This window comes from Grosmannia clavigera (genome assembly GCF_000143105.1).
Source record: "Grosmannia clavigera kw1407 unplaced genomic scaffold GCSC_167, whole genome shotgun sequence".
Classification (NCBI taxonomy): Eukaryota; Fungi; Ascomycota; class Sordariomycetes; order Ophiostomatales; family Ophiostomataceae; genus Leptographium; species Leptographium clavigerum.
Window position 1 is genome coordinate 392,689 of NW_014040772.1, and position 26,457 is coordinate 419,145.

Sequence of the window (26,457 nt, forward strand, 5' to 3'; positions counted from 1 at the left end):
AGCCTAACCGATGCCATCACATGGCGACACCCTCCTCGCGCAAACCCGGCGTTGCGCCCAGCTCGCGCATGATCCATTCGTAGACGGCCCACTGGACGGCATTGACGACGAACGCGCGGGCGCTACAGACGCCGAGACCGCGGAAGAAGACGGCCAGGCCGCCCTCCCGATAGGCGAGCCGGGTGATCTGAAGGGTGGAGAGGCGAGGAGGCGAGGAGGTTGCGAGCAGCGGAGAGGAGGCCGAGGTGAGGGCGGCGGTTTGGGTCTGGACCTGGGCCTGAACGCGGGTCTTGACCACGTCGAGCGGGAAGACGCTGGCCCAGGTGACGATGCCGGCGAGGCCGCCACAGACGAGGGCTGCCGTCTGGGAGTTGGTGCTGGTGTTGGTGCTGCCGTCGTCTGCGGGCCAGCGCTGCCTCCAGGCATCCGTTGCCAGCTGGTACGACCAGAAGTAGAAGCCGTATCCGATGCTGTCGCGCAGGGCCGTGACGGAGCCGCCAAGAAAGAAGCCGCGCAGGCCGCTGGTCGTCCAGACCTGACGGGCAATGGCCCAAGAAGAGGGGGGTGAAGAGGCCGTCCGAGTCGGGGCTGTCTGGGCCTGGCACTTGATCAGCTCTGTCGGCGTGCTGACGACCCAGGTGGCGAGCCCGGCAACGGCACCGGCGAGCCAGGTCGTCGTCAGCGAGGACGGGCTGCCGTCCTGGAGACCGGCACTCGATCCTGGCTGGAGGACTTCTTCGGCCTGGCGGTACGACACAAAGAGGAGCGCGTTGAGGGCACCGTAGCCGAGAATGGGCGCTGCCGCACCCGTGGCCAGAGCGACGGTGCGGCGCAGAATGGCAGACGAGGAGAAGGACGACGACGACGACGGCGATGACGATAAAGAAACCGGCAGAGACGAAAGTGACGACAGCGACGATGAGGTCGAGTATGTGCCTGCCTGCAGGCGCACCTTGACAATGTCTAGCGGGTTGCCAATGAGAATGCCGGCGGCACCGCTGATATAGCCGGCCCAGAAATCGGCCGACATGGGGACGATGGGGTACCAAACAAGGATGGAAGACGGGCTGAGAGACTCGCAAGAAGAGGGGAAGATGCTCCCTTCGATTGAGGCTATTTGCCGAGGCTTCGAACTAGCCTCGGGTGCCAACGTCCTATTGGCTAGACTGCAGCGAACTAAGCCTTGTCTGTGCTTACGTAATGTATTCCCATTGGATGCTTACGAGGCCAATGCATCTGTCAGTTTTGCTCAGTATTCATCCATTAGCAACATCTTCTATTTGTCTGTATTGTCTCTCTGCCTGGACCTGGAGCCACTGTCGCACGGCTAGCTGCAGCCATCCACCCGGTCCTCGTCATCCCCAAATAGACAACAAGGGCCTGTCTAGGCGGACAGACGGGGACACAGCAGAGCCTGGCTTCGATTGCTCGACGCAGCTGGCCTCGCTTTGTCTCCCCAACACCTCTCCCCGTCCTCGTGACAAATAGTATCCAAACCCAATGAGTAAGCAAGAAGTTCTTTGCGTCCGGCGCGCTAGGGGTGTATAAAAAAAAAGTAAAAGAAAAAAATAGGGCAGGGAAATGATTTGCAAGACAGGAAAAGCACAAAGGGGGGTGAGGCATGTCGTGGTTGTTCTAGAAATTCTCCTTTCCCCAGACGAACGAGAAGCTGTGAAGATGTTAGCAGGCGGCAGCAGAAGCAAAACAGACAGTCTCGATACGCACCCTGGCTCGCTGTATTTGTTACAGAAGATATGCAGCGTGCTGCCGAGGCCCTTGGGCCCGCAGAAGAAGACGCCAGCCTCGGCAGGGGTGTGCAGCTTGCGGATGCCGCGGAAGATCATGTCCCAGTTGGGCCGACCAAAGTTGGTTGGCGCGCGCAGACCGGTGATGGCGTCCTTGTCAGCGTTGGCGTCGTTGATCATGATGTTGGTGGCATCGTCAATCTTGATCTTGGCCGTCAGGTACGTGTGGATCTCGATGCGGTTGTCGACGTCCTGGGCCTCGATGGCCAGCAGCAGCGAGCGGAACCACTCAAACGAGCCAAAGTCACGGCAGATCCAGAAAAAGTACACCTTGGACAGCCGCGTCTTCGTCTGTGGATAGTTCATCCGGTACCAGATGCTCTTGAGGATCGACGCAAACGGCGTCACGCCAATGCCGGCTCCCACCAGCATCGCAATCTCGTACTTGAACACGTCCTCGGACGCCGATCCAAACGGCCCGTCCACATAGACACGCGGCAGAATGCGGCGCAGAGCCGGGTCCACGTCGCTGCCGTCACCGCCGCTGACGCCCACCACCTTGGACGCGTCCTTGTCCTTGCCAAAGTCACAGCCGACCGCCTTGGCCAGCGCTGTGGTGAAGTCGCCGGCCACACGGATGTGCACCGAGATGTAGTCCTCCTCCGGCGCGCTCGTCAGCGTGAACGGGTGGTACTGCCAGATCGACACTGCCGGACAGCAGAGGAAGATGTACTGGCCCGCCCGCGTCTTGGTGTTCTCCTTCTTGATCTGGATCTCGCACACGTTGCTCGGGTGCTGCACCACCTTGCTGATGTACGTGTTGTGTCGTCCACGCATCTCACGCGCCACCCGCTCGGCCAGATAGACGAAGCCACCGTACATCCAGAACTGCCAGAACACCCCGACCGCCTGCGTGCCGATCGAGATGCAGAACGGCGCAAAGTCCGGCTGGATCATGCAGAAGGCTCCGTGGATGGCCCAGAAGAAGAAGAAGACGACAAACATGTGGTGCGTGTACCAGAACCGCTCGTAATTGGCCCGCCGTGGCTTCTCCACCGACGTCAGCACCATGCCCATCAGCGCGATCAGCATCACGTAGCCTGTCCAGCCCGGTCCCGACACGAAGTTGGCCAGCAGCCAGCCGTAGATGCCCAGGTTGTTCTTCGCCGCGATCTGTGCAAAGTTGTTCCAGTGCGCGATCGTGTGCACCCACGAGAAGAACACAATCGACCAGGCCGTCGTGATGTGGAACGTGATGTTCTTGTCGAATTGGATGATCCCGTTGAGCGGCGTCTGCCGTGCCAGCGAGATGAATGTCCGGCACACCGGGAACAGCACCAGCGCCACGTCAAAGTGCAGCACCAGTGCCGCCGACCGCGCAATCATGTACGTCGGCCCAAACGTGCTCCGTGCCACCGCCAGGTTGTCCTTGCGCGAGTAGTTGACGAAGCCGAAGCTGAAGAACATGGCGTGCAGCAGCATAAAGACAAAAACAAATCTGCCACAGTCAGCTCGGCACCCAAATACATCTCGGATGGAACGGGGGCACAAACACGCGGCGGTATCCTTCGTTGATCATCCAGCGGTCAATTCTTTCTCCCGGGACGTGAGCTCCTTCTGTCGCTCCTGTGTCATCTCGCCCGACAGCAGCATCCGCGTCAATGGCGTCCATCGTGCCCGCTCCGAGACCTTCTCGGACCCGTATTCTTGGTAATCCATGATGTATTAGGTTTGCTAGCAAAGCTCTGCTCGCTCGAGTTTCTCGCCTGTTGCTGGAAAAAATGAAAAGGTGGATGTTCAGAACCTGCTGAATAAGATGTTGTGCATCGACTAAAGAGAGTGGCCGTCCGGCGACTTGTGGTGAGAGGAAAAGATCGTAAGAGAGGTCGAAAAGAACAGCAGCCTGGGCAGAGGTCTTCACGGACGGAACTCAATCCAAACACACAGCGACGACGACAAGAAGGGCGAAAGAAAATCAGGAGGAAATCAGCAGAGTAATACGAAGGAAAGAGCCCGGAAAAGCGGGACAGGGGCAAAGGAGGACAAATCGGGGGCATGGAGACGGGGGTAAGAACGTTAAACGTCTGGGCGTCTGGACCTTAGAAACGTAGGGCGGTTTTTATTTCTTGTGCCGATCATGCCTGCACATGGGATGTTGCGATTGCGGATAGGCCTTTGAGCCGGTGCGTGCCAGGATGAGACTGCACATTGTGGACGTCGTTTTGTCTGGCGAGAAGATGGTGATGAAGAGGCGACGACTAACATACGCTTGGCCTTGAAGATGGTTGTATCTTGAAACGCGAGTCAGCAGCAGGCACATGCCAGAACCTGTCACAGAGAGGCTCTGAGGATCGACATAGCTTTATCGGACACAGATGTGGGCTAACAGACGATAGAGTTCAGAGAGACAACAGGGCACGCACTAGCCGCTTCAGCAGCCCGTCGTAAGATATTGAGAGGGCCAGGCGGTAAAACGAAATGAGGGCAGCAGCGTTGGGAGGTCAGTGTGCCGCAAGCTAGCACCTGCCACGGACGTTTCCGAAACAACCTGCAGCTAGATTAGGACTAACGGCCACCGGCCTGTGGCAGCGCTACAACATCACTGCTGCCAGGGGTCAGGGGGAGCTGGCCGGACCCCTGAAGAGGCTCTAGGCCGTTACGGAGTATTCATCTTTCCAGTATGGCTAATACTGGTAGTTGCATATTCTGTCCGTGGAGTACTAGCACACGCTGGGACAAGTTTTCGTCGCAATCTCGGCTGTTCAGACCTTCATTTATGTACTCGTACAGAATGCGACGCCCAAGGCAAGAAAGAGTGAAGAACATTGCAGGATTTCACTCCTTCTCTGTTCAGCTCAATAAAGGAGGAATAGGCCACTGCACTCCGTGCCAACGTGAAGCCGCCAGCATGCAATATTTGCACATGCTTCTCATTGGCCAGCCCCTTAACCCCTCCCCACTGTCGCAGGATCCCCTGGCGAAACATAACTCTGCAACGCAACGGGAAACCAGAGACTGGCTTAAGACGACGGAGTGCGTCATTCGCAGTATCGTAGTCTCCTATATACCACAATGCAAGATACATAGTAGCCCATACGGAGTAGACGGTAGAGTAACAAGAAACACAATCCTTCTTGCCAACTCCCTACTGCACGTTTACTTCTAAGCCTATTTTAGACGTGTTTCGGGATTATACTTATACTTCGTAAGTGTCTAACAGGCGTCCCCTGTCGGTTTTGCTCCCTCCTATACACTTTCCGGCCGAGCTGAATCTCGGCTCATCGAGCAGAAACAACGTGCATATATAAATAGATATCACATTTTGCTAACCCAAGACAATAGCCGCTGCACCAGCCTGCCTGCGTTAGGTTAGGCGATCACGCCTTGTTCTTCTCACATAAGAAGTACCTTTGCCGTGACTATTGGCTGGGCCATCTAGCTAATGCAGCGTTGTTCCTACGCCAAGATGTCTTGGAAGACCAAGTCTGATGTCTGCTTACAATTATCATACATGTACTTCGTACTCAACTGTCTTAAATGCATGCTTGCAGACGTGTGTTTTATTGACCTACAAAAGCAAAGGCAGGCGACCGATAACTGTCCAACTTCCCTCTGTCGATGCTTGTCTTTTACTGCGCACAACCTTTCTACCACAAGATACTGCCCGTTCCTTTCTCGCACCAACTGAACTGCTACCTCCAATGCCCCCTTATCCATGATGACCGGTATTCCATTACTCAGCTTCGCAAAACTTCCACCCGTTCCGCCCGCAGGACAGAAACACCTGTATTCCAGATGCACTCACTGGGATCGTGGGCTCAGTCACATATCGTCAATGCAATTCACCCCAGCCATGGAATGCTTTATGTACGAGATGCAGGAAAAAGCAAAGTGAACACGGACAACAGAAAAATCAAAAATAGACAGACCCAGCTCCAAGCGCATGCCCAGAAGTGCGTGTTGTGTATGAGAGAGAAAAAATTGCATGTCTTGTGTGGTGAAGTAGTTGTAGAAAAGGCATGAAGCCTGTTGCGTCATTGGTATCGTCGAACCCTACAGTCGCCTAGCCCAACTCTGACCACCGCATTACACAGCTGAATAAATCCATTCGCTCTCGCTCGTCGTTGTCGCACACAGTTGAACCGCATGCGACATCCCGTTTTCCCCCGTGTGGAAGAACGGGAACCCGGTCGGCTAGACAGCGTATTTATGAGTCCACTCACGCGCCGTGGCCTCGTACTTGGCCCGGTCCGTCTTGTACACATGTGCGATCTCGGGAACAAGCGGGTCGTCCGGGTTAGGGTCTGTCAGCATAGAGCAGATGGACAGCAGAACTACAACCCAAGTCAGTAATCGACCGTTCAGACCAAAGAGATGGTTAGCTCGCAATGGGCTGACAAGACGACGTACCCTTTGAAATTGTCAAGGCCGGGCTCCACTGGTCACGTAGGATATCTAAGCAGATGCTGCCATTGCCGTTGATGTTGGGGTGGTAAATGCGAGTGGTAAAGTTGACCTTAGGCGGCTTGAACGGGTAGTCTGTAGGGAAGTGGATGCTGAGAAAGAAAACGCCGCCAGAGTACGGAGAGTCGCTCTATTTATTGCGAAGTCAGTAACAAGGCCAATAAGTGGTTACCGTACGAGTGATGTGTTCGTTCGTGGCGTGTGGGAGGTCATGGTTGTTTGGCTTACCGGGCCCATAATAGTTGCCTGCCAGTGGAACTGTTGCACATGTTAGTGAGACGAAACGCGGAACCAAGCCTCTCGACAAAAAATGCTTCGCCGCCAGCGATCCAAGACAGATGGTCTAGCTGACTAGTGGCGACTAGCAGAAGTGCACGAGGGTAAAAATGTGTCACGTACCAGATCATCGCCTGTCGGGCCGGCCGAGCAGGAGGAGGGCGGATCACTGTAGCAAAGAGTCAGCCAACGTAACAACCTGGAAGGCCACTAGAGATGTGTCGCAAAAGCAGTGATGCTGATTTCTCCTAGTCATGGCTGGACGATGAAGGGAGGGGAGTAAGGAAAAGCCCCGCGCAAAAACCCTGCCCCACCTTGGAAGCCTTATTTTTGAGGGCGGCAAAGAAACAGATGAAGGGCGGCTGCGAAGGAAGACTGGGGGATGATAGGGAAGGGTGGCATGGGAGGCCCAATAACGTACCGGCCGAGGTCGGCGAGTTCCTTGTTAATGCGCTTCAACGCCATTGTGTGTTATGTGATGAGAGGGAGAGGTGTATATAAAGTGACGGCGTAGGACGACCGTCAGTTCCGTGTATCTGACTTGAGACCACGGTGTCGCTAGGTGTTTGTGCTACCAACAAGAGTAGGTGTTGGTTGTAGATAGGAACGGGGGGTCCTGATATTTATCTGGTCAGTAGGGAATCCAAAAGAAGCGTGATGAAAAGACGCCACGAGGCAAGAAAAAGGAACAGGAGGGGCAAAGATAAAGAGGCTGCCGGTAAGGGCTAAGACAATGGTAATATATGTCTAGCGAGGCAGAGGTGCACAAGATCCAGGGTTGCATGCTTACCTAGTCGTTGGATGGAGTCGGGCGAAATGCTGTGATGAGGTTGGTTGCGGGACAGAGGAAAGGGAAAGGAGAAAAAGGATGTTGACGAGAGGGAAAAGAGCGAGAAATGACGGCGTGGAGAGGGGAGTCCATTGCCCCACTCTCTCTGTGGGCGGTTTGGCCACCTCGTCCAACCAGAGCCGTTTTGGGCAGCGTGGGCAAAACAGGGAGGCGCAGCATTGGGGCGCAACTTAGTATGATTATGTAATCACCAATGTGATAACAGTCCAGCGTGCAGCAGCGGTGGTAAGGCATGCCAGCGCAATTAGCATAGACAAATACGGCGACATGCAGGCAGGGTGGGCAGTACGAGTATAGCTTTGCATAGTCTTGTAAGAGGCAGAGATCACAAAATATTCCGTCCCTTGTGGCGCTGTTTGCGAGTACGAATAGTACGGCTGGATACTGAACACGGCAGCAATCAGACCATGTGTCATGCTGATTTGTTATTAGCACTCGAGAGAACTACTCGTACGTGTTCTGCCGTCCGTCTAGCCAGCCTGTCTGGCGTTTAAGCAAATGCCTGCACGCCCGTGATGGCACGGCCGATGATGAGACTGTGGATGTCGCTCTGGCCCTCGTACGTCTGGGTGACGTAGAGGTTGGCGACGTGGCGGCCGATGGCGTATTCGTCGCTGACGGCGTTACCGCCAAAGATCTCCTGCAGGACGCGGGCTCCCTGCAGGGCGCGGTCGCAGTTCTGGCGCTTGACCATGCTGATCATGTCGGGTACGGCCGAGGCGCTGGCGCCGGTGGCGGCATCCTTGGCGCGGCCAACCTGGATGGCGGCGAGGGTGCCGTAGGCGGCATCAGTGGCAGCATCGGCGAGCTTTTTCTGGACCAGCTGGTAGCGGGCCAGCGGGTTGCCGCGGAACTGGGTGCGCTCGAGGGCGTAGGTGCGGGCGCGCGCGATGCAGTCCTCGAGCGCGCCCATGACGCCGAGCGCGATGCCATAACGGGCGTGGTTGAGGCAGGTAAAGGGTCCACGGAGACCCTCGCCGTGCGGCAGCAGGTTGGCGGCCGGCACGGGGCAGCGGTCGAGGTGGATCATGCCGGTGATGCTGGCCCGCAGGCCGGTCTTGTTCGCGATTTTGGGCGTCTCCAGCGTGCCGGGCGGGCAGTCCTTGCGCTCGACCAGGAAGCCGCGGATCGTCTTCTTGGGCTTGCCGTCAGCTCCGAGCTTGCCCGAGGTCGGGTCGGCCAGCTTGGCCCACACCAGCAGCACGTCCGCGATCGGGCTGTTGGTGATCCAGGTCTTGGAGCCGCTGAGCTGATAGTAGCCCGGTCGTGTCGGATCTGCCGTCGCCGTCGTCTCCAGCGAGCCCGGATCGCTGCCGTGATTCGGCTCCGTCAGCCCAAATGCCCCCAGCAGCTCGCCACGCGCCATCGCCGGCAGGAACCGCTCCTTCTGCTCCTCACTGCCGAACTCGTAGATCCCGCCCATGGCCAGGCTTGACTGCACGCTCATGCCGGACCGGTAGCCCGAGTCGACGCGCTCGACCGCCCGCGTGATCAGTGCTCCCGCCACCGTCGACACGCCCGCACAGCCGTAGCCCTGGATCGTGGCACCCAGAAGGCCCAGCTGGCCCATCTCCTGCAGGATCGCCTTGTCGTAGTGCTCGTTTCGATAGGCCTCTTCGGACGCATTAACACGGCTTGCTCAGGCACGACGGGGGGTGGAGACAGGACAGAAAAACACGCCTCGCGTGAGGCAAGGGAGCATCATGAGATTGTGTAGGGAGAAAAACACGGACACACACCCAGAACGCGCGGCGCCAGCTTTTCCTGGCAGTAGCGCTCGGCTGTCTCTGAAATGGCCTGCTCCTCGTCCGTAAGCAGGGTCTTGGAGGCGAGCGGATCCTGCCAGTCAAAGGCGGACACTGGTGCAGAATAGCAGCGTCTGGCGGCAGAGGGCGCTTGGCGGAGCCAGCAGCCGGCGTAGCGACGGCCTAGAAAGCGAGACATGGCCTTAGAAGCGCAAGGGCAAAGGTGAAACGACAGCTCGACAGAAAGGAGGCGATCAGAACGGAAAGAGAGAGCCGGACAGGCACGGCGCATCCACGCTTCACTGCATGGAATCACCAAGCTTTACATCGGCGAGAGAATACAGGCTAAAATGCGGAGCAGCCCTGAGCCGAGGCTGACTAACAGGTCTGAGCCGAACCACAGCCGACAATCGGACAGTCCTTGCTGGTCGGAAGCTCAGCTCGCATCAGAGCTCCGTCTAGACGTCGACGCGTTACGTCAACGGCAGGCAGAGATGGCCTGCTTTTTTGTGTCTTGGTTCTCTGCTCGCTGACGGAAGGAGGGGTCACAGAGTGGACGGTGAGACGGAAGGGACGACCAACAGTCGATGCACCCTCGTGCTATGTAGAGAGGGAGGCAATGACGAATACAGCCGTGCCACAGACATCTTTCTCCTTTTAAAACATCGTCTTCCTAGTTTCGTGTTCTCCTTCTCATCCATCCCTCCCAATCTGCCACATCCCCCCCGCTCTCCACTCTTTCACGACGATCGAGGCGTTATGGCATTCCAGGGCCTGACCGCTGCCGCTAAATCTAGGAAACGCCATTCCTCGCCTAGGCTGTGCACCACGCGTTGGGCCTCTTTACCACGGCCCTTTTTCCTTCCTTTTCGAAGCTCTGCATGCCAGCGAGCCCAGCCTCCCTGGCCCTGGGCCCTGAAGAATGGACTCGACTGCACGGGAACGCGCACGACTCGCGCCCCGCCTGGCATGGAGCCAGCCCCTGGACCGGATGGCCCGCCCTCCAGCATGGCTGCCCGCTCGAGAGCCGTGGTCAGGCCTTGCCCCCCCCTGAAATCTGGCACCGCTCTGCATTCTTCGTCGTGGCATCCCTTCTCTGACAAGGCCGTCTGATTGGCTGCTGCCCTCACCGACACACACCCAACTGCCTAAACAGGCAGTTTTCTCTGGTGTCTAGATCTACTGGCTTCTCGCTGGGACGAGAGTTCCGGTTCGGCCTCACAGATCTGGGCTGAGAGGATTACATCGCCCCGTAAAGGGGTGGTTGGGTCCATCGAGAACCATTCGAGATGTTGCATGGACCTTGCCTCGAGCTGGGATACATCAGGACTCCCTTTCCTCTCCCTTTGTATCCTGTCTCCCTGGCCTTCATCAAACACCGAGGGACTGGCCGCTGGCTCGTTGATATATCAGCCACTTTACCATTGTCCTCCTATTTCGCCATTGACCTCACCTCACCTTGCCTCTTCCGACTTTCTCGACTCGCTTCCACCACTCTCATCTATCCAACGTTGTCTGGCCACCACTCCTTTTGAGCCATCTTCAACTTACACTAGATTCCGCTCTCTTCCGGCTCCCGCATTGCGCTGTCTTGCATTCTCTGCCTTAAACGCAAAAATGTCTGCTACATTCTCAGTATCCTCGTTTCTGCAGCTCGCTGTCATTGCTCTGCTGGCAGTGCCACACGGCGTTCTGGCAGACACCAGCCTTGGCTGCGTGAGCGTGAGCTCCAAGTTTGCAGAGACCTTCACTTTAACCGCCAACGGCCCGACGGCCTGCCAGGAGAAGTGCACCGCAGCCGGTCACGCATACTACGGCTTGGCTGAACAGCAAGTCTTTTATTTCTGTTTGTGCAGACTCTTTTCTGGTCTTTACTAACTAGTCAGATTCTGCGTGTGTGCCTCTTCTGAGCCGACGATCGAGAAGACGTACGACTCCTCAGCCTGTTCATTCACTTGCCCGTCACCGTATGAGGCCTACACATGTGGTGGTGAGGACTCGAGCACGTTTGATTTCATTTACAACCTTTACTACAGCGGGTCCAGCTCGTCGACTACGAGCTCCACCACAGCTGCAGCACAGACGACGTCTGGAACGTCTACTACGCCATCCTCAACGGCCACTAGCACTGTCACTTCAGCCACGCCGACAACCAGCAGCCACAGCACGACTGTCACCACTGCCGACGCTGTTAGCACCCCCAGCACAATTGCCGGCACTACATCAAGCATTCCCAGTAGCTCCACCGGTACAATTACCAGCATCAGCAGCACTAGCAGCGAGACGTCGATCACCGGACAGATCTTCCAAACCACAGAAACCACAGCAGGTGGCTCCAGCACATCCACTGTGCCACGGACAGTCTTCGTCTCGACGGTGGACTGCAGCTGCACAGATGACGATGTGGCTACGTCCACGACCTCTACCCTAACGGTCGAGGAGACCGTGGCCTGCAGTGAAGGTGAGACTAATTGCACAAGCAGCATATTCAGCACCACAGCCTCGGCTACGGCCACTGCCACATTTTCATCCAATGGCGCAACCACTACCACCAACTCCACAAGCACTACTTCCGTCGCATCTTCCTCAGCAACTGCCTCAAGCACAGTTTCCACTGCCTCTATCCTGGCAGCTTCCGTGAACACCACTTCTACCGTGTCAAGCCTGACTACTGCCTCAAGCACCTTTTCCACTGCTACTCTAGCTACTTCCATAAACACCACTTCCGTCGCCTCTACCAGCAGCTCTTCCAGCACCTTCCTCTATCCCAATACCACGTCTACCACCTTGGGCACCAAGAGTTCGTCTACCACTTCTGTAGCAGAGAGCAGTTCTATGGCAGACCCCAGCTCAGTGAAAACTACTAGTGTGTTGCAATCCACCCCCAAAGCGGTGGAAAGTACATCAGCTTCGACAGAGGCGACTGTCACTGGAGCGGTGGAAGCTGCAGGCAAGAACCCGTCATCTGAACCAGTCTTCTCTCTGACGTCTGCCACATCTTCTCCCGTCTCTGCCGCCTCTTTTATCAACTCTTCTCTGACGGTCACATCCGCATTCCTCTCTTCTTCTTTCATCACTTCCACCATCTCTTCCTTGGGACCTGTCTCCTCGTCCTCGCTTGAGACTATAACCTCTGAAGTCACCATCACCATCACTGAAGATGCTACCACCTACACCACCCGTACTCGGCACCTTGCCGTGATCACTCTGGCTGCCTCTGATCCCACCGATCTGGTTTCTGATCTGGGTCTTACCGTCACCTCCACCTCCACTGTCACTTCTACTTCTGACTGTCCATCCGATTACACTGTCACTGTCACCTCCACTTCCACCTCCACTCCAGTGGTAGCTTCCACTTCAACGTCTATTCCAGAGTCTACCCTAAGTTCCACTTCCATTTCAGCCTCCACCTCGTCTACATACACCTCAGCATCTACTTCCACGTCGACGTCGACGTCTACGTTTACGTCCATGTCAACGTTTACTTCTACATCTACATCCACCTCTGCTTATACCTCAACATCTACATCCACCTCTACCTCGACATCTACATCTATCTCCACTGCTACCTCTACCTTCACCTTTGCCACAACCTCTACCGCAACCTCGGATTCCTCCCTCATAGTCGTGGCAGCATTCCGCAAAAACCCCGTAGCCCATGCCGCAGAGAAAATCACGATCGCCACTACATTTACTCGTGACTCAACCATGATCTCTGACCCTGTCACTGCCACCAATTCCGCCACCATTGAACAAGTTAACCTTGATTCTACCTCCTCTCCCTCTGATCCTATTTCCGACGCCTGCTCCAGCGCTTTAGATGACACTAGTGTTGTCACCGCCACCTCTGTCCTCACAGTCGTCCCCTATATTCTGACCGCTGCCTCTCCTACAACCGTCTCTGTTTCAGCCCCTTTAGCTTCTTCAGCTCCCCCAGCTGTAGCAACGTCAGCTTTGACTTTCTGGGGTCCCACAGACGCAACTCCAGACACCGTCCCAAGCTCCGTGTCTGTCTTTGCTATGAAAGTCATACTGACAACAGGCCTTTCAGCCTCTGCAACAGCAGCAACAACGGCAACCACGTTCTCCAAGGTCCTGCACCCAGGACCCTTCACCAACATCTCCTCGCCCGTTGTGCCAACGGTCGTTTCAGGCGTGGCAATTTCGAGCAAAGGAATTGTCGCTTCTACTGGTGTTATCGTTGCGACTGGACAATCCACAACGGTGGTTATTGCGAGTGGCAGTCGCACCATGAGCAAGGGCTCGCTCCTGCTAAGTGTGCTTGGCTCTGTGATAGCAGCCTTGCTAATGTAGGGTTGCGTTTGATACTGCTTTAGACTTGGTGGGGCGTTTAGGTTCTCTTTTGCACTTTCTGCACTTATCCATCTGTACATTTTGGGCTCATGGGTGCCGGCATTCCATATCACTATGGTGCCGGCTCTTCTGCATTTTCTGTCAATATCTTTTGTTATACAAAACGGAGTCTAGGGTCGTAGTTTAGGTTCGTCATGAGGGAATGAGGCCATTGAAGCATTTATATCCTTTAGCCTGACAGGCAACATGACTGAATGGATAAAAAACGAATATCAAAATGGTTGGTAGCTTATAGCCGAATCCCGAGGCATCTCGCGAGGCTGCATCTGGGTCTATCCGTTATGATTGGACGAGCTCACAGAGGCAGTTCGAGGCGGATTGCCCAATTCGAACGCGCTTCTTGCTAGCTAACTCCGCACTTTCCTAAACTAGCCTTGGCTTGATCGGGATCGCTGTCTCATCAAGTTCCGGATGTCGTTTTATGCCGTTTCTGCAGCGGTGCCTCAAATCCCAACATTGTGCGTCCTTTGCGTCAGTCTCACGCTACGGTCGACAACACACACACGCAGCTGATCGATTACAGCTTCTCTGGCCAGACAGCTGTGTCATTGCCGCGGCCCAACGGAGAGAGGGCCGACAAGAACGATAAGGAGTCTCGATTTATGATATCACATCTGGTATCCCTCTTGCTTCCCCTCCTCTTTTCTCTTCCCACCTCTGTATTTTGCCCGTCCGACTTTTCAAAGCTCCTTCTTTGTATCAAATTGTCAACGCCAACATATGAATTTTGTCACGATGAAAGTTACCGAGGTAGGCTGCAGTTCAATCCTTATCATCCTCCCTTGACTCTATGCTTACCCCGTGATGCCGGCCACAGCTCTACGTCTACCCGGTCAAGGGTCTTCGCGGCATCCCCGTCCTGACCGCGACGATTGGTCCGCAGGGCGTCCGCCACGACCGCCACTTTATGCTGATGACGTCACATCGCTGCAAGACCGGCTTCACCAAGATGCAACTGGCCGGGTTTCCCGAGTGCGCGCTCTTCTCGCAGGAGCTGGACGGCGACAGTGTGGTTGTGCGATACCATCCGCCGGACGCGCTGCAGGGTCCGACGACAATGTCACCGGTGGCCCCGCCGCCTCTCCGCATCCCGCTCGACCCGTCGGTGGCCGAGCTCGCGACTTGGCCGACGAACCTGCACGGCAGCCCGGCCACTGGCTGCCGGATGGGAGAGACGTACGACGCTTGGTTCCGCGCCTGCTTTGGCTTCGACGTCTTGCTCGTGTACATTGGCAGCGGGCAGCGTCCGGTGCTGGGCGAGACGTTGAAGCCGAAAAAAAGGGAAAGCCGCGTGGGGGGGAGGCCCAATCGGCACCTCTCGGCTTGGCTGCTGCCGGCACTTCTGCCAGGCGGCTGGCTGGTGCTCCTGCTCGGCGGCTGGCTGGCACTGCTCGCGTACGTGGCGGCCGTCACGGGCGTGTTGGGGGCCCGTTTGCACGGCAGCGGCTCGCCGACAGACGACCCAGCGGACCCGGCGGACCCGTGGCTGACATTCACCGACTGCGCGCCGCTGCTGGTGACATCCGAGGCATCGGGTGCCAACATGAGTGCGCGAATGTCGGCCGGAATGGCGGTCCCCATGTACAAGTTCCGACCTAATATCGTGGTGGACGGCGAGGCCGCTTGGTCGGAGGATTTTTGGGCGGAACTGCAGATAACGAGCAGCGACGAGGCCGCAGACGGCCAGGGTAACCATGTCGACAAGGCCCGTGACTTCCGGCTGCTGCTGACGAGCAACTGTGCCCGCTGTACTTCGCTCAACGTGGACTATGGCACAGGTGCGCCGGCGGCTGGCGAGCTCGGCGAGGTGCTCAAGCGGCTCTCCAAGGACCGACGCGTCGACACGGGCATCAAATACTCGCCCGTCTTCGGCCGCTACGCCTTCCTTGATGGCAGCCGCGATGTGGTTGTCGCCGTGGGCGACTCTGTCGACGTTGTTCGGCGAAACAAGGAACGCACTGTTTGGGACTGGCCGAGCTTGTGAGACTCGTAAGACTTGTGCGAATTGCGAAAAGAAGTGCGGGTCATGGTCAGGGTCAAGTCATCTCATCATACAATCGAATCCAATTGTTCTGTCGCGAATAGACGACACAGGAAAATAGGTATAGAACGCAGAGAATCAAGCTTCCACAACGAAAGTCAACTACAGAAGCATTACAAACAGAAGTAGTACAACACAGCAAGCTTCCCTTTCTTCCTTCCTTTCCGGGAAAAAAGGGAACAGGCAAGCACCACCCACAAAAAGCCGACGCTAGCCGGACTTGGTGACAACCTCCTCAGAGCCGTTGGCACCGCTGGCCGAACCAGACGTCTTGTTGGCAGTCTCGGTCACGACACCCAGCGGCTCCTCCGCGATAGGGCGGTGCTTCAGGTCGGCCATGCCGTAGATGACGATCGAGACGATGCCGAGAAGGGCAGACAGCACGGAGAAGGCCATGGCCGCCTCACCACGCGGGGTGAAGCCGTTCGGAATGGTCTTGGGCTGCTTGTTCTGGCCGGACAGATCGGTAAAGTCCTTGGCGTTGGCAGCAGCATTGCCGACGGTGGGCACAGAGGCAGCAGCACAGGCAGCGTAGTGGTCCTCGGGCACGCTGATGCGCGTGGCCAGGAGCTCGGGTGCCTCGATAAACGTCATGGCCAGGCCGGACGCTAGATGCCAGTCGATGTGGCAATGGAAGATCCAGACGCCCGGGTTGTCGGCGCGGAAGCGCATGACGGCGTAGCCGTTGGGCGGCAGCACCAGAGTGTCGCGGCGAATGGGCTTGTCGGGAAAGGCCGTGTGGTTGGCCGGATCATAGGCGATCGGGCTGGCATCGGCTAACGACGCAAAGTCGGGGCCCAGAGCTGGCCAGCGGTCCAGCACCTGGAAGGTGTGGCCGTGCAGATGGAAGGGGTGCGACCCGCTGTCGCCGTTGTTCAGCACGATCTGCACCACCTGGTTGTGGCCGAGCACGATCGGATGCGTGTACTCGCCATAGATCACGTCGTTGGTCGCCACTTCGGAGCCGGCCGACAGCGCCGAGTACAGCGTCGGCACCTTGGGCTGCGTGTACGTGATGTTGTCCAGCATCGCGTAGTTATAGCCCGTCATCAGGTTGACCATGTACACCGTCACGTTGACGATGACGTCCGGCTCCGGCAGCAGCTCCTCGCCGTCGTACGGCAGCAGCACCATATCGTCAATGGGCACCAGGTCGTCGCTGACGGCAACGGTGATGTTGGCCGGCTCCAGCGACGAGTCATTGTTGTACACCAGCCAGTTCGTGCCGTTCAGCTGCAGCGTCGTCGGGATGCTGTCCAGCAGGTCCTGGTCGGCCACCGTGACGATCTTCCAGAAGTCGTCCATGTCGGCCGGTGTCGTCACCAAGATGCCGTAGCGCTGGGCAATGCCCAGGTACAGCGTGTCGGCCACCTGCGGCTCCGTGTACACACCGTCCACCTCGACAACGGTAAAGTTCTGGCCCTCAATGTAAAAGTACTGGCCGACAAAGGCGCCTGTGTTCAGGATGCGCATCAGGTACGTCGTGTTGGCCTTGACCGGGTACGACGCATTCAGCTTGTCGTTCACGAGGAAGGCATCCGGGATCGGCTCGGCACCGCTGGGATTGTATAGCGACATGAACGAGTCAGCCAGGTCCTCGACCAGGTCGTGATACCAGTCTGTCAGCGTGAAGATGAGCTCCTCGTCGTAGGTGAAGGGCGCCTCCGGATCACGGATGATAAAGGCCTGGCGGTAGCCGTCAGGGTAGCAGTAGTCCGTGTGGCAGTGATACCAGTACGTGCCGTTCTGCGTGGCCGTGAAGTTGTATGTGATGGATGAACCAGGCGGCACGGGGCATTGCGTCACCATGCTGGCGCCGTCCATCTCGGTGGTGCCGTTCTGGAACATGCCGTGCCAGTGGATCGACGTGCTCTTGTCGCCCAGATCGTTGTGCATGTTGACCACCACCTGGTCGCCCGTCGTGACCTCGATGATGGGCAGCGGCCATTTGCCGTTGATGCCGATCACCTTGCGGTCAAACTCGCCGTCAGGATTGACCATCACCCACGAGACATTGAAGTCGAATGTGACCAGCTCGGCCAGTGCCGACGTGGCCATGGCCAGGACGGCCGCCAATGAGGATCGCATCCGGGCTGGGTGTGGTAGAAGAGGGAAAGAGGAGAAAGAAGAGGGAAGAAGGAGGAAACAAAGAGAGGGACAGACGGAGAGGACGAAAGGAGACGGGCGGACGGAGAGAGGATGAAGAAGATAAGGGAAAGGGAGGAGGAAGAGCAAAAGGGAAGAGAAAAGGAAGTAAGAAGGTATCACAAATAAGAGGAGTTGAGTATTGAAGGTGGGATGTTTTTTCCTTTTTTTTTTGTCCTCCTACTCTTCTACTGGCTGGGAACATCTAAACAGACAGATCAGATAAAATGACTGGAGCCATAATGGGTGAGGGGGGGGACACGACAGAAGAGAGCTTCCATAGCTGGCACGTAGGCAGACCAATCTTGGACAGAACAAGGGTCTCGGAAGAAGCGCCAGAGGTATCACGATGTACCTCTTTTGTCACTGCCGTTGCGTATATGTGGGACCAGCCACCGGAACCGGAGCTTCCAAATTTCCTCTGACGAGCCCATGGTCCTCCGCATTGTCTTGGCGCCGATGGATCGATTTGCATCAGTTCTTTGCACCTCGCTTTCCTTTCCCCGGTCGCACAGAGTTTTCCGCCCCGAAATCCGATGTGGGCGAGCAGCTTTGCCTGAAGGGCGAGCAAGAGATAGCAAAGAGGGAAAATTTTGGAGGACGAGAAGCTAGTGCCGGCTACCCGGCTAGCTCACTAAGCGTATGCGGGATCCGTTGAGAAGGTGGTGGAGAGAAGAAAGACGCACTCAGACGGCACTAGCTCGCACCACTAGCAAAAGAGAGGGCCGAAATGCTGGTTTTGCACGCATGTGCTCGTATCGCATTGCTCTTTCCTCTTCGACCAGCTCTGGGCCAACCAGAGCGGCTAGGACGGCCAGGCCGGTTGTTCCTTCCCCCCTCCCTCACATCGTCTTGCCCGGTTTTCTTTCGTCTCTCCCGCCTCGTCTGTCTAAGTTCCCACGCCACATTTCGGTCTATTCTGCCATGTACGTAAAGGCGGTCTTGGCAAGTTGGCATCTTGGCATCTTTCGACACACAGAGGGTGTAGGGTATCGGCGCATGCGAGGTCGTAAGACCCGGGCTGCGCGTGCCATGGCCAGGCCTAGAAACGGCCTGACGACTTCTTGGCGGCATGCTCGAGGAAAAGAAGCATAACGAGCCCTACTATGCCGCAGCGGGAAGGCGCCCTGCATATCAGCAGCTTGTCTGTTGGCAGGAAAAAAAGGCCGTTTTCTTGGCCCGAGGCAACGATAGAGGGACAGAAAGAGGCAGAGATGAGCAGACCGAGCAGGGGATGCCACATGGGCATGGTCCCATCCCGCGGAACGGATAGTCTGGCATAGAGCGTGCGCTGTCTTGGACGACTCTTGTGTGAGGCTTTTCAGCAGCAGCACGGCGGGTCCGAGGTCGGGAAGGCACACACGCGGAGCTGCTACGATGCATGTATGTACTGCCAAGGAAGCGGGTCGGCACAATGCTCGTATGGGCGATATGCAGCCGCGGTTGTCTTCCGATTTCTATCTATCCCGTGGATCTCGCTCTGCCTCTCGCTTGCGCAGCCGTGAATTTGGACATGTTTTCCTTCTTTCGTCCCCAACAGACTGCATCTCTCTTGTTCGCGCCCTGCGTATATGCATGGTATTTTGTTCTCTCGCCGATGCTCGCCACGAGAGCAGCCGATGCCCGGCCCCAAAGCCACGACAGCTTTGCTGTGGCAAGTTTCACAGTTACGGATCAGATAACTTTAATGGGGCGCATCCTCTCGGAGCTTAGCGCTGCAGCGGATTGCATGGCAACGTAAGATACGCACACGTAACCCGAACCGGCTTGGGAGGGGTCCGACGCACCAATATGGTTTTTTAATCAGACGATCAGATAATAAGAGATTATTGATTGATAGTGGCGCGCCAGGCGAGATGCGGACGACGCACATCACCCCTGGGGCTTGGCGGGTGTCTGTCGGATCCTGTCACGGCTCGTAGAGCATTGTGCTTCGTATGGCAGAGCTGCTGTCGGCAAAACAGGGCCCATTGACTCAGCAGTGGCGCCGAAACCCGGCAGCTGCGACGCGCCAAGAGGGGGGCCTACAGGCACCGTTACGTATAGCGGCCAAGCTGCCCCATATGCGCCATTTGTTGTGTAGCAGCGGTTCGCCAAGACATTACAGCGGACAATCGACAGAACTGCAGAAAAGGGTGAAAAAGGAAGAAAAAACAAGAGGTGGCCAAGAGGGTTGGCGCGCTTGGTGTTGCTTGTTTGCCTGGCCCGCCTCATTGCCCTACGACGTACACAAGATACACATGGACATCTTATCTCTGGGCAAGGGCCAACTTCGGTCGGAATTTGGGGAGATCATGGTCGCCTAACTCCTCCATAGCGTCTGTATGGAAAAAGTCCAGTACGATTTCCATCTCTGGCGGTCGGCCTGTGAACATGGCAGTTGTGGCAGCAGCTGTGTCCGTGCAGCACCTTCTCAAAACGTCTGGGACCTCGAGAAAAGTACAACGCAAGGCATGGTAGCGTAGGAAATGGGTCCCCTCTCATCGGTGCGGCACATTATCAATCGCATTGTGAGAGATAATCAGTCGTCCTCTACGATAAATTGCAATAAAAGCGGTCCAAACAGGCAAGGCGCGCTGACGTGGGCCGCCTTCCTCCGTAGTACGGAGGTAGCGCCGGCCTCGTTTCCCGTTTTTCGTCCTTTACGCCTCGATGCATCGTCGTCCTTCCTCTTTGCACGCCTTCTGCCTCTCTTGTCTTAGCTTCCTTTTCCGCATTGTCTTGCCCGCCCTGCTCCCGATTACTGCTGCTCGTCTTCTGATGCTCCACCTTTTGGGACTTTGTCGCAGACACCGCGAAATGATCCAGATTTGGTCGGCTTGCAGAATTTTCTTAGTCTTGTCACCTATCACAGGAAATCCCCTCCCCCCCCTTCTCTCTCCTCTCTCCACCCCCGGTCCTCCGTTCACTCGGCTGGGGCGCCTCTGGTGTAAAAACCCTCTAGCTCGTCCCAGTCGTCTGTTCTTCGTCGCTGCATCTACGTTCCGCTTCGTCTTTGAGCTCGTGTGGCATGAGCAAGCTAGACAATCCACACCGTAGCCCACTTCCCACTCGCAATGCCCTTGTAGCTTCCGGCTAATAGCTAACTTTGGGTTCGACTCTTCACCAGTAGCTCCTCCGCAAGGCGGAGACTGCAGCTGCACCGTGTCTTGCCTCGACTTGTACCTCCATGTACCTCTGTAGTCTCGCTCGGTTCTCCATCGTGGCCTTCTGTCTGATGCCTGTGGTTTTATTTTTTTTACTTTTACTTCATCTCTCTCTCTCCTGCCACGCTTATCTCGTCTAACCTCTCCGTTCCATCTCTACACCCACACCCTCTTCCCCCTTCTTCTTCTCTTTTCCCCCTCCCTCTCCTCCCCCAAATCATTATCTACCAGATCGTACCATTCGTTTCTCGTTCGACCCGTCTCGAGATCGCGTTCTTTTCCATCCCTCCTCCTTCCTGCCTCCTTCCCTTCCTTCTTCCCTTTTCCCATCTTATCTCTCCATATGCTCTCCCTCGATCTCTCCCGTGATCTCTCTCTTCATCCATAGCTCCCCTCCTGTTGTTAGCTCCAGCAAAACCGTCTCAACCGGCACCATCACAAAAGACGAACTCGATCCGTCTGTCGTGTCACCACTACCGCCATGGGCAAGAACGTGTTCGCCGTCCAGGTGTTCTTCATCGTCTTCCGAGAAGTTCTGGAAGCCGGCATCATTCTCTCTGTCCTCCTCTCTTTCTTGAAGCAGGTCATCCGACCGACGCAAGATGAAGCGTTATATAAACGATTAGTACGGCATGTCTGGTTGGGGGCAGGCGCCGGTATATTCTGTTGTCTCTGCATTGGTGGCGCCTTTATCGGCGTGTTTTACGGCCTCGGCCACGACATCTGGTCCAAGTCCGAGGACCTCTGGGAGGGCATCTTCTACATTATCGCCACCGTCATCGTCACGGCCATGGGTCTGGCCCTGCTGCGCGTCAACAAGATGCGCGCCAAGTGGCAGGTCAAGATCGCCCAGTCGCTGATCAACAAGAAGTCCATCCGCGAGGGTGGTCTGCGTGCCTACTTCCACCATTTTGGCCGTCGCAACGTCATGTTCATCCTGCCCTTCATCACGACTCTGCGTGAGGGTGTCGAGGCGGTCGTGTTCGTCGGTGGCGTCTCGCTCAACTACCCGGCCACGTCCTTCCCTTTGCCTGTCGTGACCGGTTTCATCGCTGCCTCGCTGATCGGCTACCTGTTCTACCGCGGCGGAAACGTCATGTCCATCCAGATCTTCCTCATCTTCTGCACCAGCGTGCTCTACCTGATCGCCGCCGGCATGTTCAGCCGCGCCATCTGGAGCTTCGAGAACTACAAGTACGTCAAGGGTGTCGGCTCCGACGTGTCTGAGCAGGGTTCCGGCGACGGCTCCTACAACATCCGCCAGGCCGTCTGGCACGTCAACTGCTGCAACGCCGAGACCGACAACGGCTGGGACGTCTTCAACGCCATTCTCGGCTGGGAGAACACCGGCACGTACGGCTCCGTCATCGGCTACTGCTGCTACTGGCTGCTCATCATCGTCTCCGTCATTTTCCTCATGTACGAGGAGCGCACCGGCTACCTGCCGGGTGCTAAATTCGGCCTCAACGTTGCTGCCAAGATCCCTGGCCTTCGCGGCTGGGCCAAGAAGCGCATCTTCGCCCATGAGCACGGCATCGATGTTGACGAAATCGTTCAACAGGTCAACGCCGAGCATTTGGCGTAGGCATAAGCTCGTCTGCCCGCCTGCTTTCCTTGGTTCGCAGCTTGGTTGGATCGCTGTATGTGGCCCAATACTCGGGAATTCAATCCTCTTTCCCCTCGTCGAGTTCAAATCCCCCCCCTTCTTCACGGTCCTCCGTACTCTGCATACTGCCGTCGCTGAATTGCCTGTAGTATCTGTCCTGCCACGGCAGACATATCTCTCATGGCAGACGGTAAAGACTTGGACCGTCTGTTTTTATTTCACCCTTTACCCCTTTCTTTATGTTTTGCTTTTTGTGGCTGGGGGAAAAGTTTTTAATACCACTGTTGCTGTTTGTCGCGAGGTGTATTTCATGCAAAGTCGGGTTGGGATGAAATACGAGAACGAAATACCAATGACAATGTGCGAGTCATGCTGCACGTGAGCTGCGAGCCCGTATTGATGTTGCCCCACAACGAGCGAAGCTTTGTCTCCCGGCTTGGCCTTCTTGAGATCGCCAGCGAAGCGATGGACAGGGACATGATTCGCCTCCTCGACCGAAACAGTGTTTGAGAGTGAGATCTGCAAATTGCAGGTCGGCGAAGGTCACGTGATATAGGACAGGTCTTTACATAGTACGTCGTACGCGTGCCAAAGCCGCGGCAAATCCCAGCAGCCTGGCCAACCACGAAGCTGACGTGTGCATTTCAGCCGTTTTACGTCTGATTCGACGCCAGGAATTTCACGCCGTAAGCGCTTCGCTCGGCAATGGTCTTCCAGACTTCTTACATACCCTGTACTCCGTATGGTGCAGCAATACGAGTACCCCGTAAGATACGAGCTGCCCGTGCTGTTTGTGACGAGGTCATACTTTAACAGCGTTAAGCTAACCGGCAGTCAACACCTGTTATGCCGCAACTTGGTCCTAGCAGGCGCCTGCAAATTACGGCGCTAGTCTCCAAACGGCTACAGCTGTGACGGCCTCCCAGATTTCCATTGTTCAGTGCAACCCGTCTCCCCATTTTCGTTCTGGGACCCTCTCTTCACTCCTTTCCTGTATTAACCAGGCCATCATCGCTATCTGACTCCATCCGATCAGACTCCATCCGCGGTTTTCCACTCGTTTCCCCTCCCCCATCGGCGCCTCTCCACCTTCTTTTTTCTTATCCTCTGTCTTGACAACTCCAAAGTATCGTGCGACGAGCTTCAACTAGTCAATCGAACGAGCGATCGGACGTCCGTGGAAGCAACAAGCAGCTGCAACACGCCCCAAGCCAAGGTCTACGCAGCACTCGTCACGTCCTGGCCATGTCCAGCAGGTTCTCAGAGTGACGTCGTGAACATCAGAACAGCTGCATCTTATCCTTACCCGAAACCTTTCTCCTCTCTACCCAACGACAGGATGGCGTCTACACGCACCAGTCTGTTGCTTCTTGGCGCATATGCAGCCACGGCCAATGCAGAGGCGCTCAGTGTCGACCTGTCATCCGCATGTATGCATTTCCTCCTCCTGCTTGCTTCCATTTATCTCTTCTTTTTTTCTCATTTCGTCGTGATGCCGACCTGTTCGGTATCGGCGGCTCAAAGTGGACGCGTCATCTCGGTCCCGCTGTATGGCTTCAGCCTGAGCACCGAGCGTTCAGCCCCATTTGCACCGGCAATACAGAAGCACGTCAGGCTAATCGTATACGTAATTAGCATCCATCAAAACAGCCATGAGTACCGTTGCTTACAACCTCATGACATATTACAAGGGCAATTTGTCTGGTCCGTCTCCCTCAGAGCTACACTTGCACGAGGAAAAACAAATTCTAACAATGCGCAGGCAACACACCTGGTATTCTTCCCGGTCCACCCCCAGCCGGTGACTACTACTGGTGGGAGGGTGGCGCACTCTGGGGCACCATGGTCGACTACTGGCATTACACGGGCGACACGACATACAACAACCAGACGGAATATTCGCTTGTCTTCCAGGCTGGCGCCCCTGAAGACAAGTACATGCCTGCCAACTGGACAGCGTCTCTTGGAAACGATGACCAGGGTTTTTGGGGGATGTCAGCAATGCTGGCTGCCGAGACGAAGTTCCAGAACCCGGGTTCGTCTGACCCGCAGTGGCTGGAGCTGGCCCAGGGCGTCTTCAACTCGCAAGCTGCGCGTTGGTCTACAGACTACTGCAACGGCGGTCTTCGCTGGCAGATTCCGCTCTCCAACAACGGATACAACTACAAGAACAGTATTGCCAATGCTATCTTCTTCAACATCGGCGCCCGTCTAGCGCGCTACACGAAGAACGACACATATGCGCAATGGGCCGAGACGACGTACAACTGGACAAGGGGGGTGGGCTACATTGATGACAACTGGAACATTTACGACGGTGGCCATGTCGACGAGAACTGCACGGACATCAACAAAGCGCAGTACTCGTACGTGCCTGCGATTTTTATCCAGGGCTGCGGTTTCATGTACAACTACGTAAGTCTTGTTCACATCCCTCTGCTCTGGCACTCGGTGCCCACTGCGCTCTCTGGCTAACGCAGCTCTTCCAGACCGATGGTAGCGAATTGTGGAAAAATCGCATTATCGGACTGGTCAACCGCACGCTGGAAGTCTTCTTTCCCAACAACACGGCAGTCGAGCTGTCATGCGAGCTGACATCGAACATCCAGTGCACGACGGACATGCTGTCCTATAAGGGCTACCTGCACCGGTGGTTGGCACAGGTAACACAGGTTGCGCCCTTTATCCACGACACGATCATGCCGGTGCTCAAGGCGTCGGCTGAGGCAGCTGTGAGGAATTGCGACAGCAACGGCACGTGCGGCTTCCGGTGGACGACGGCATCGTACGACGACGACACGGGCGCTGGCCAGCAGATGAATGCGCTGGGCGCGATGATGAGCGTGCTTCTGGACCTCGAGGCAATCAACACAGCCGTGACGAACGATACGGGCGGCACGAGCGTCGGCAACAATGCTGCCGGTACGGACAGCTCTGACTCAGTCACAACACTGTCGGCCATCACCACAGGCGACCGTGCCGGCGCCAGTATCGTGACGGTTGTGGTGGTGGCCGGCCTGACGTCAATGCTGTTGTGGATGAGCACTGGGGAGAACGAGGGGTTCCGACTGGGCGGAGCCAAGGGCAAGGGTCTGATCTGATGCGATCTGATGCGATCTGACGGGATCTAAACGATCAAAGACATCTGGGCAGGCACGCCTTCTGGGCAGGCCCAAGGCGATTAGGCCGCGTCCTTTTTGGCTCTTTTTTCGCCAGGTCCTCTCCGTGGAGGGGCGGAGAACTTTACCGGTTGCTGATTCGAACACGATATCATTTTATGTTGGGACTGTTTTGAGGTTCAATGGACACCACGGTAGCGGAGTTCTTGGGGAAAATGTTTTGCGGGTTCGTTTCCTTATATTAAGCTCGTCGGGCTGTCTTCTTTTCCCTTCGATCCTTTTTATATGTATATATATACCTTCATTCTTGTTTCATATGGATAGGGGCACGGTGGTGTCAAGATTCTAGGTGTTTTTTTTGGCTTGAAATTCAAGTACTTTCGTAGTCACCAGACCTACAGGCTTCACGTTGGAGGGCATGGTAAATAGATTGATGCCACGATTTTGTTTTTAAAGCCCAATTTGGGCGGCCTTGTTTGAAAGCAGGAGAATAATGTGGGAATACAAGAATCTTTGGAAGCTAAAGAAGACAGAAGAAGAAAAAAGAAACGAACCAAAATGTAAGCCAGAAGTGGCCTACAGACAGGCCTTGGCGGGTACTTCAGACCCGGATTATGCTTCTTGCCGTCTTCCCATCTTGCACTATTGAGCCTCCTACTGTGTTTGCTACCGGCCTGGCCGTTCTACTGGCAACCGGCCTCTCATGGTCGCAGCAAGGCTGACTGACGCCATGGCCGCCCCTGCTCCTGATCATCTTCATGCCACCGACAATCCTGTCGCGCAGGTCGCTGGCCCCTGGGCTGGACAATTTTCCTGTCGGGTGGCTGAAGGCATCTAGTGGCGATGCGCCTGGTCTGCGGGACTCTGTAGCTGTTGCAGTTGCTGTTGATGCTGCTGCAGTGGCTGCCAAAAGGGCCACGATGGCCGCCTAGGCCACGCCAGTCGA

General features: G+C 56.1%; 9 protein-coding genes across 9 annotated transcripts; 5 read left to right on the forward strand and 4 right to left on the reverse strand.

Moving 5' to 3' along the window:
* Window positions 1–16: 16 nt before the first annotated feature.
* CMQ_6037 (NADPH oxidase) lies at window positions 17–3,212 on the reverse strand (the record flags this gene model as incomplete). Its single annotated transcript, XM_014315102.1, has 2 exons — window positions 17–1,067; window positions 1,726–3,212. The coding sequence occupies 2 exons, from the start codon at window positions 3,210–3,212 to the stop codon at window positions 17–19; spliced, it is 2,538 nt and encodes an 845-aa protein (XP_014170577.1).
* Window positions 3,213–5,939: 2,727 nt separating this feature from the next.
* On the reverse strand, window positions 5,940–6,950 carry CMQ_6373 (ubiquitin conjugating enzyme; the record flags this gene model as incomplete). The annotated part of the gene is made up of 5 exons (XM_014315438.1): window positions 5,940–6,079; window positions 6,156–6,339; window positions 6,438–6,467; window positions 6,609–6,654; window positions 6,907–6,950. 5 exons carry the CDS (start codon window positions 6,948–6,950, stop codon window positions 5,940–5,942), a joined length of 444 nt encoding a protein of 147 aa, XP_014170913.1.
* Window positions 6,951–7,825: 875 nt separating this feature from the next.
* CMQ_6260 (glutaryl-mitochondrial precursor) lies at window positions 7,826–9,279 on the reverse strand (the record flags this gene model as incomplete). The annotated part of the gene is made up of 2 exons (XM_014315325.1): window positions 7,826–8,973; window positions 9,075–9,279. 2 exons carry the CDS (start codon window positions 9,277–9,279, stop codon window positions 7,826–7,828), a joined length of 1,353 nt encoding a protein of 450 aa, XP_014170800.1.
* Window positions 9,280–10,697: 1,418 nt separating this feature from the next.
* CMQ_6069 (uncharacterized protein) lies at window positions 10,698–11,947 on the forward strand (the record flags this gene model as incomplete). The annotated part of the gene is made up of 3 exons (XM_014315134.1): window positions 10,698–10,881; window positions 10,963–11,525; window positions 11,573–11,947. 3 exons carry the CDS (start codon window positions 10,698–10,700, stop codon window positions 11,945–11,947), a joined length of 1,122 nt encoding a protein of 373 aa, XP_014170609.1.
* A 1,153-nt stretch (window positions 11,948–13,100) lies between these two features.
* Window positions 13,101–13,394, forward strand: CMQ_6377 (uncharacterized protein; the record flags this gene model as incomplete). The annotated part of the gene is made up of 1 exon (XM_014315442.1): window positions 13,101–13,394. The coding sequence occupies one exon, from the start codon at window positions 13,101–13,103 to the stop codon at window positions 13,392–13,394; it is 294 nt and encodes a 97-aa protein (XP_014170917.1).
* A 780-nt stretch (window positions 13,395–14,174) lies between these two features.
* Window positions 14,175–15,438, forward strand: CMQ_6201 (mosc domain containing protein; the record flags this gene model as incomplete). Its single annotated transcript, XM_014315266.1, has 2 exons — window positions 14,175–14,204; window positions 14,272–15,438. 2 exons carry the CDS (start codon window positions 14,175–14,177, stop codon window positions 15,436–15,438), a joined length of 1,197 nt encoding a protein of 398 aa, XP_014170741.1.
* Window positions 15,439–15,705: 267 nt separating this feature from the next.
* On the reverse strand, window positions 15,706–17,583 carry CMQ_6354 (ferrooxidoreductase; the record flags this gene model as incomplete). Its single annotated transcript, XM_014315419.1, has 1 exon — window positions 15,706–17,583. One exon carries the CDS (start codon window positions 17,581–17,583, stop codon window positions 15,706–15,708), a length of 1,878 nt encoding a protein of 625 aa, XP_014170894.1.
* Window positions 17,584–21,267: 3,684 nt separating this feature from the next.
* On the forward strand, window positions 21,268–22,371 carry CMQ_6132 (plasma membrane iron permease; the record flags this gene model as incomplete). The annotated part of the gene is made up of 1 exon (XM_014315197.1): window positions 21,268–22,371. One exon carries the CDS (start codon window positions 21,268–21,270, stop codon window positions 22,369–22,371), a length of 1,104 nt encoding a protein of 367 aa, XP_014170672.1.
* A 1,360-nt stretch (window positions 22,372–23,731) lies between these two features.
* On the forward strand, window positions 23,732–26,443 carry CMQ_6067 (putative dfg5 protein; the record flags this gene model as incomplete). Its single annotated transcript, XM_014315132.1, has 5 exons — window positions 23,732–23,822; window positions 24,028–24,096; window positions 24,155–24,807; window positions 24,873–25,453; window positions 26,296–26,443. The coding sequence occupies 5 exons, from the start codon at window positions 23,732–23,734 to the stop codon at window positions 26,441–26,443; spliced, it is 1,542 nt and encodes a 513-aa protein (XP_014170607.1).
* Window positions 26,444–26,457: the final 14 nt, after the last annotated feature.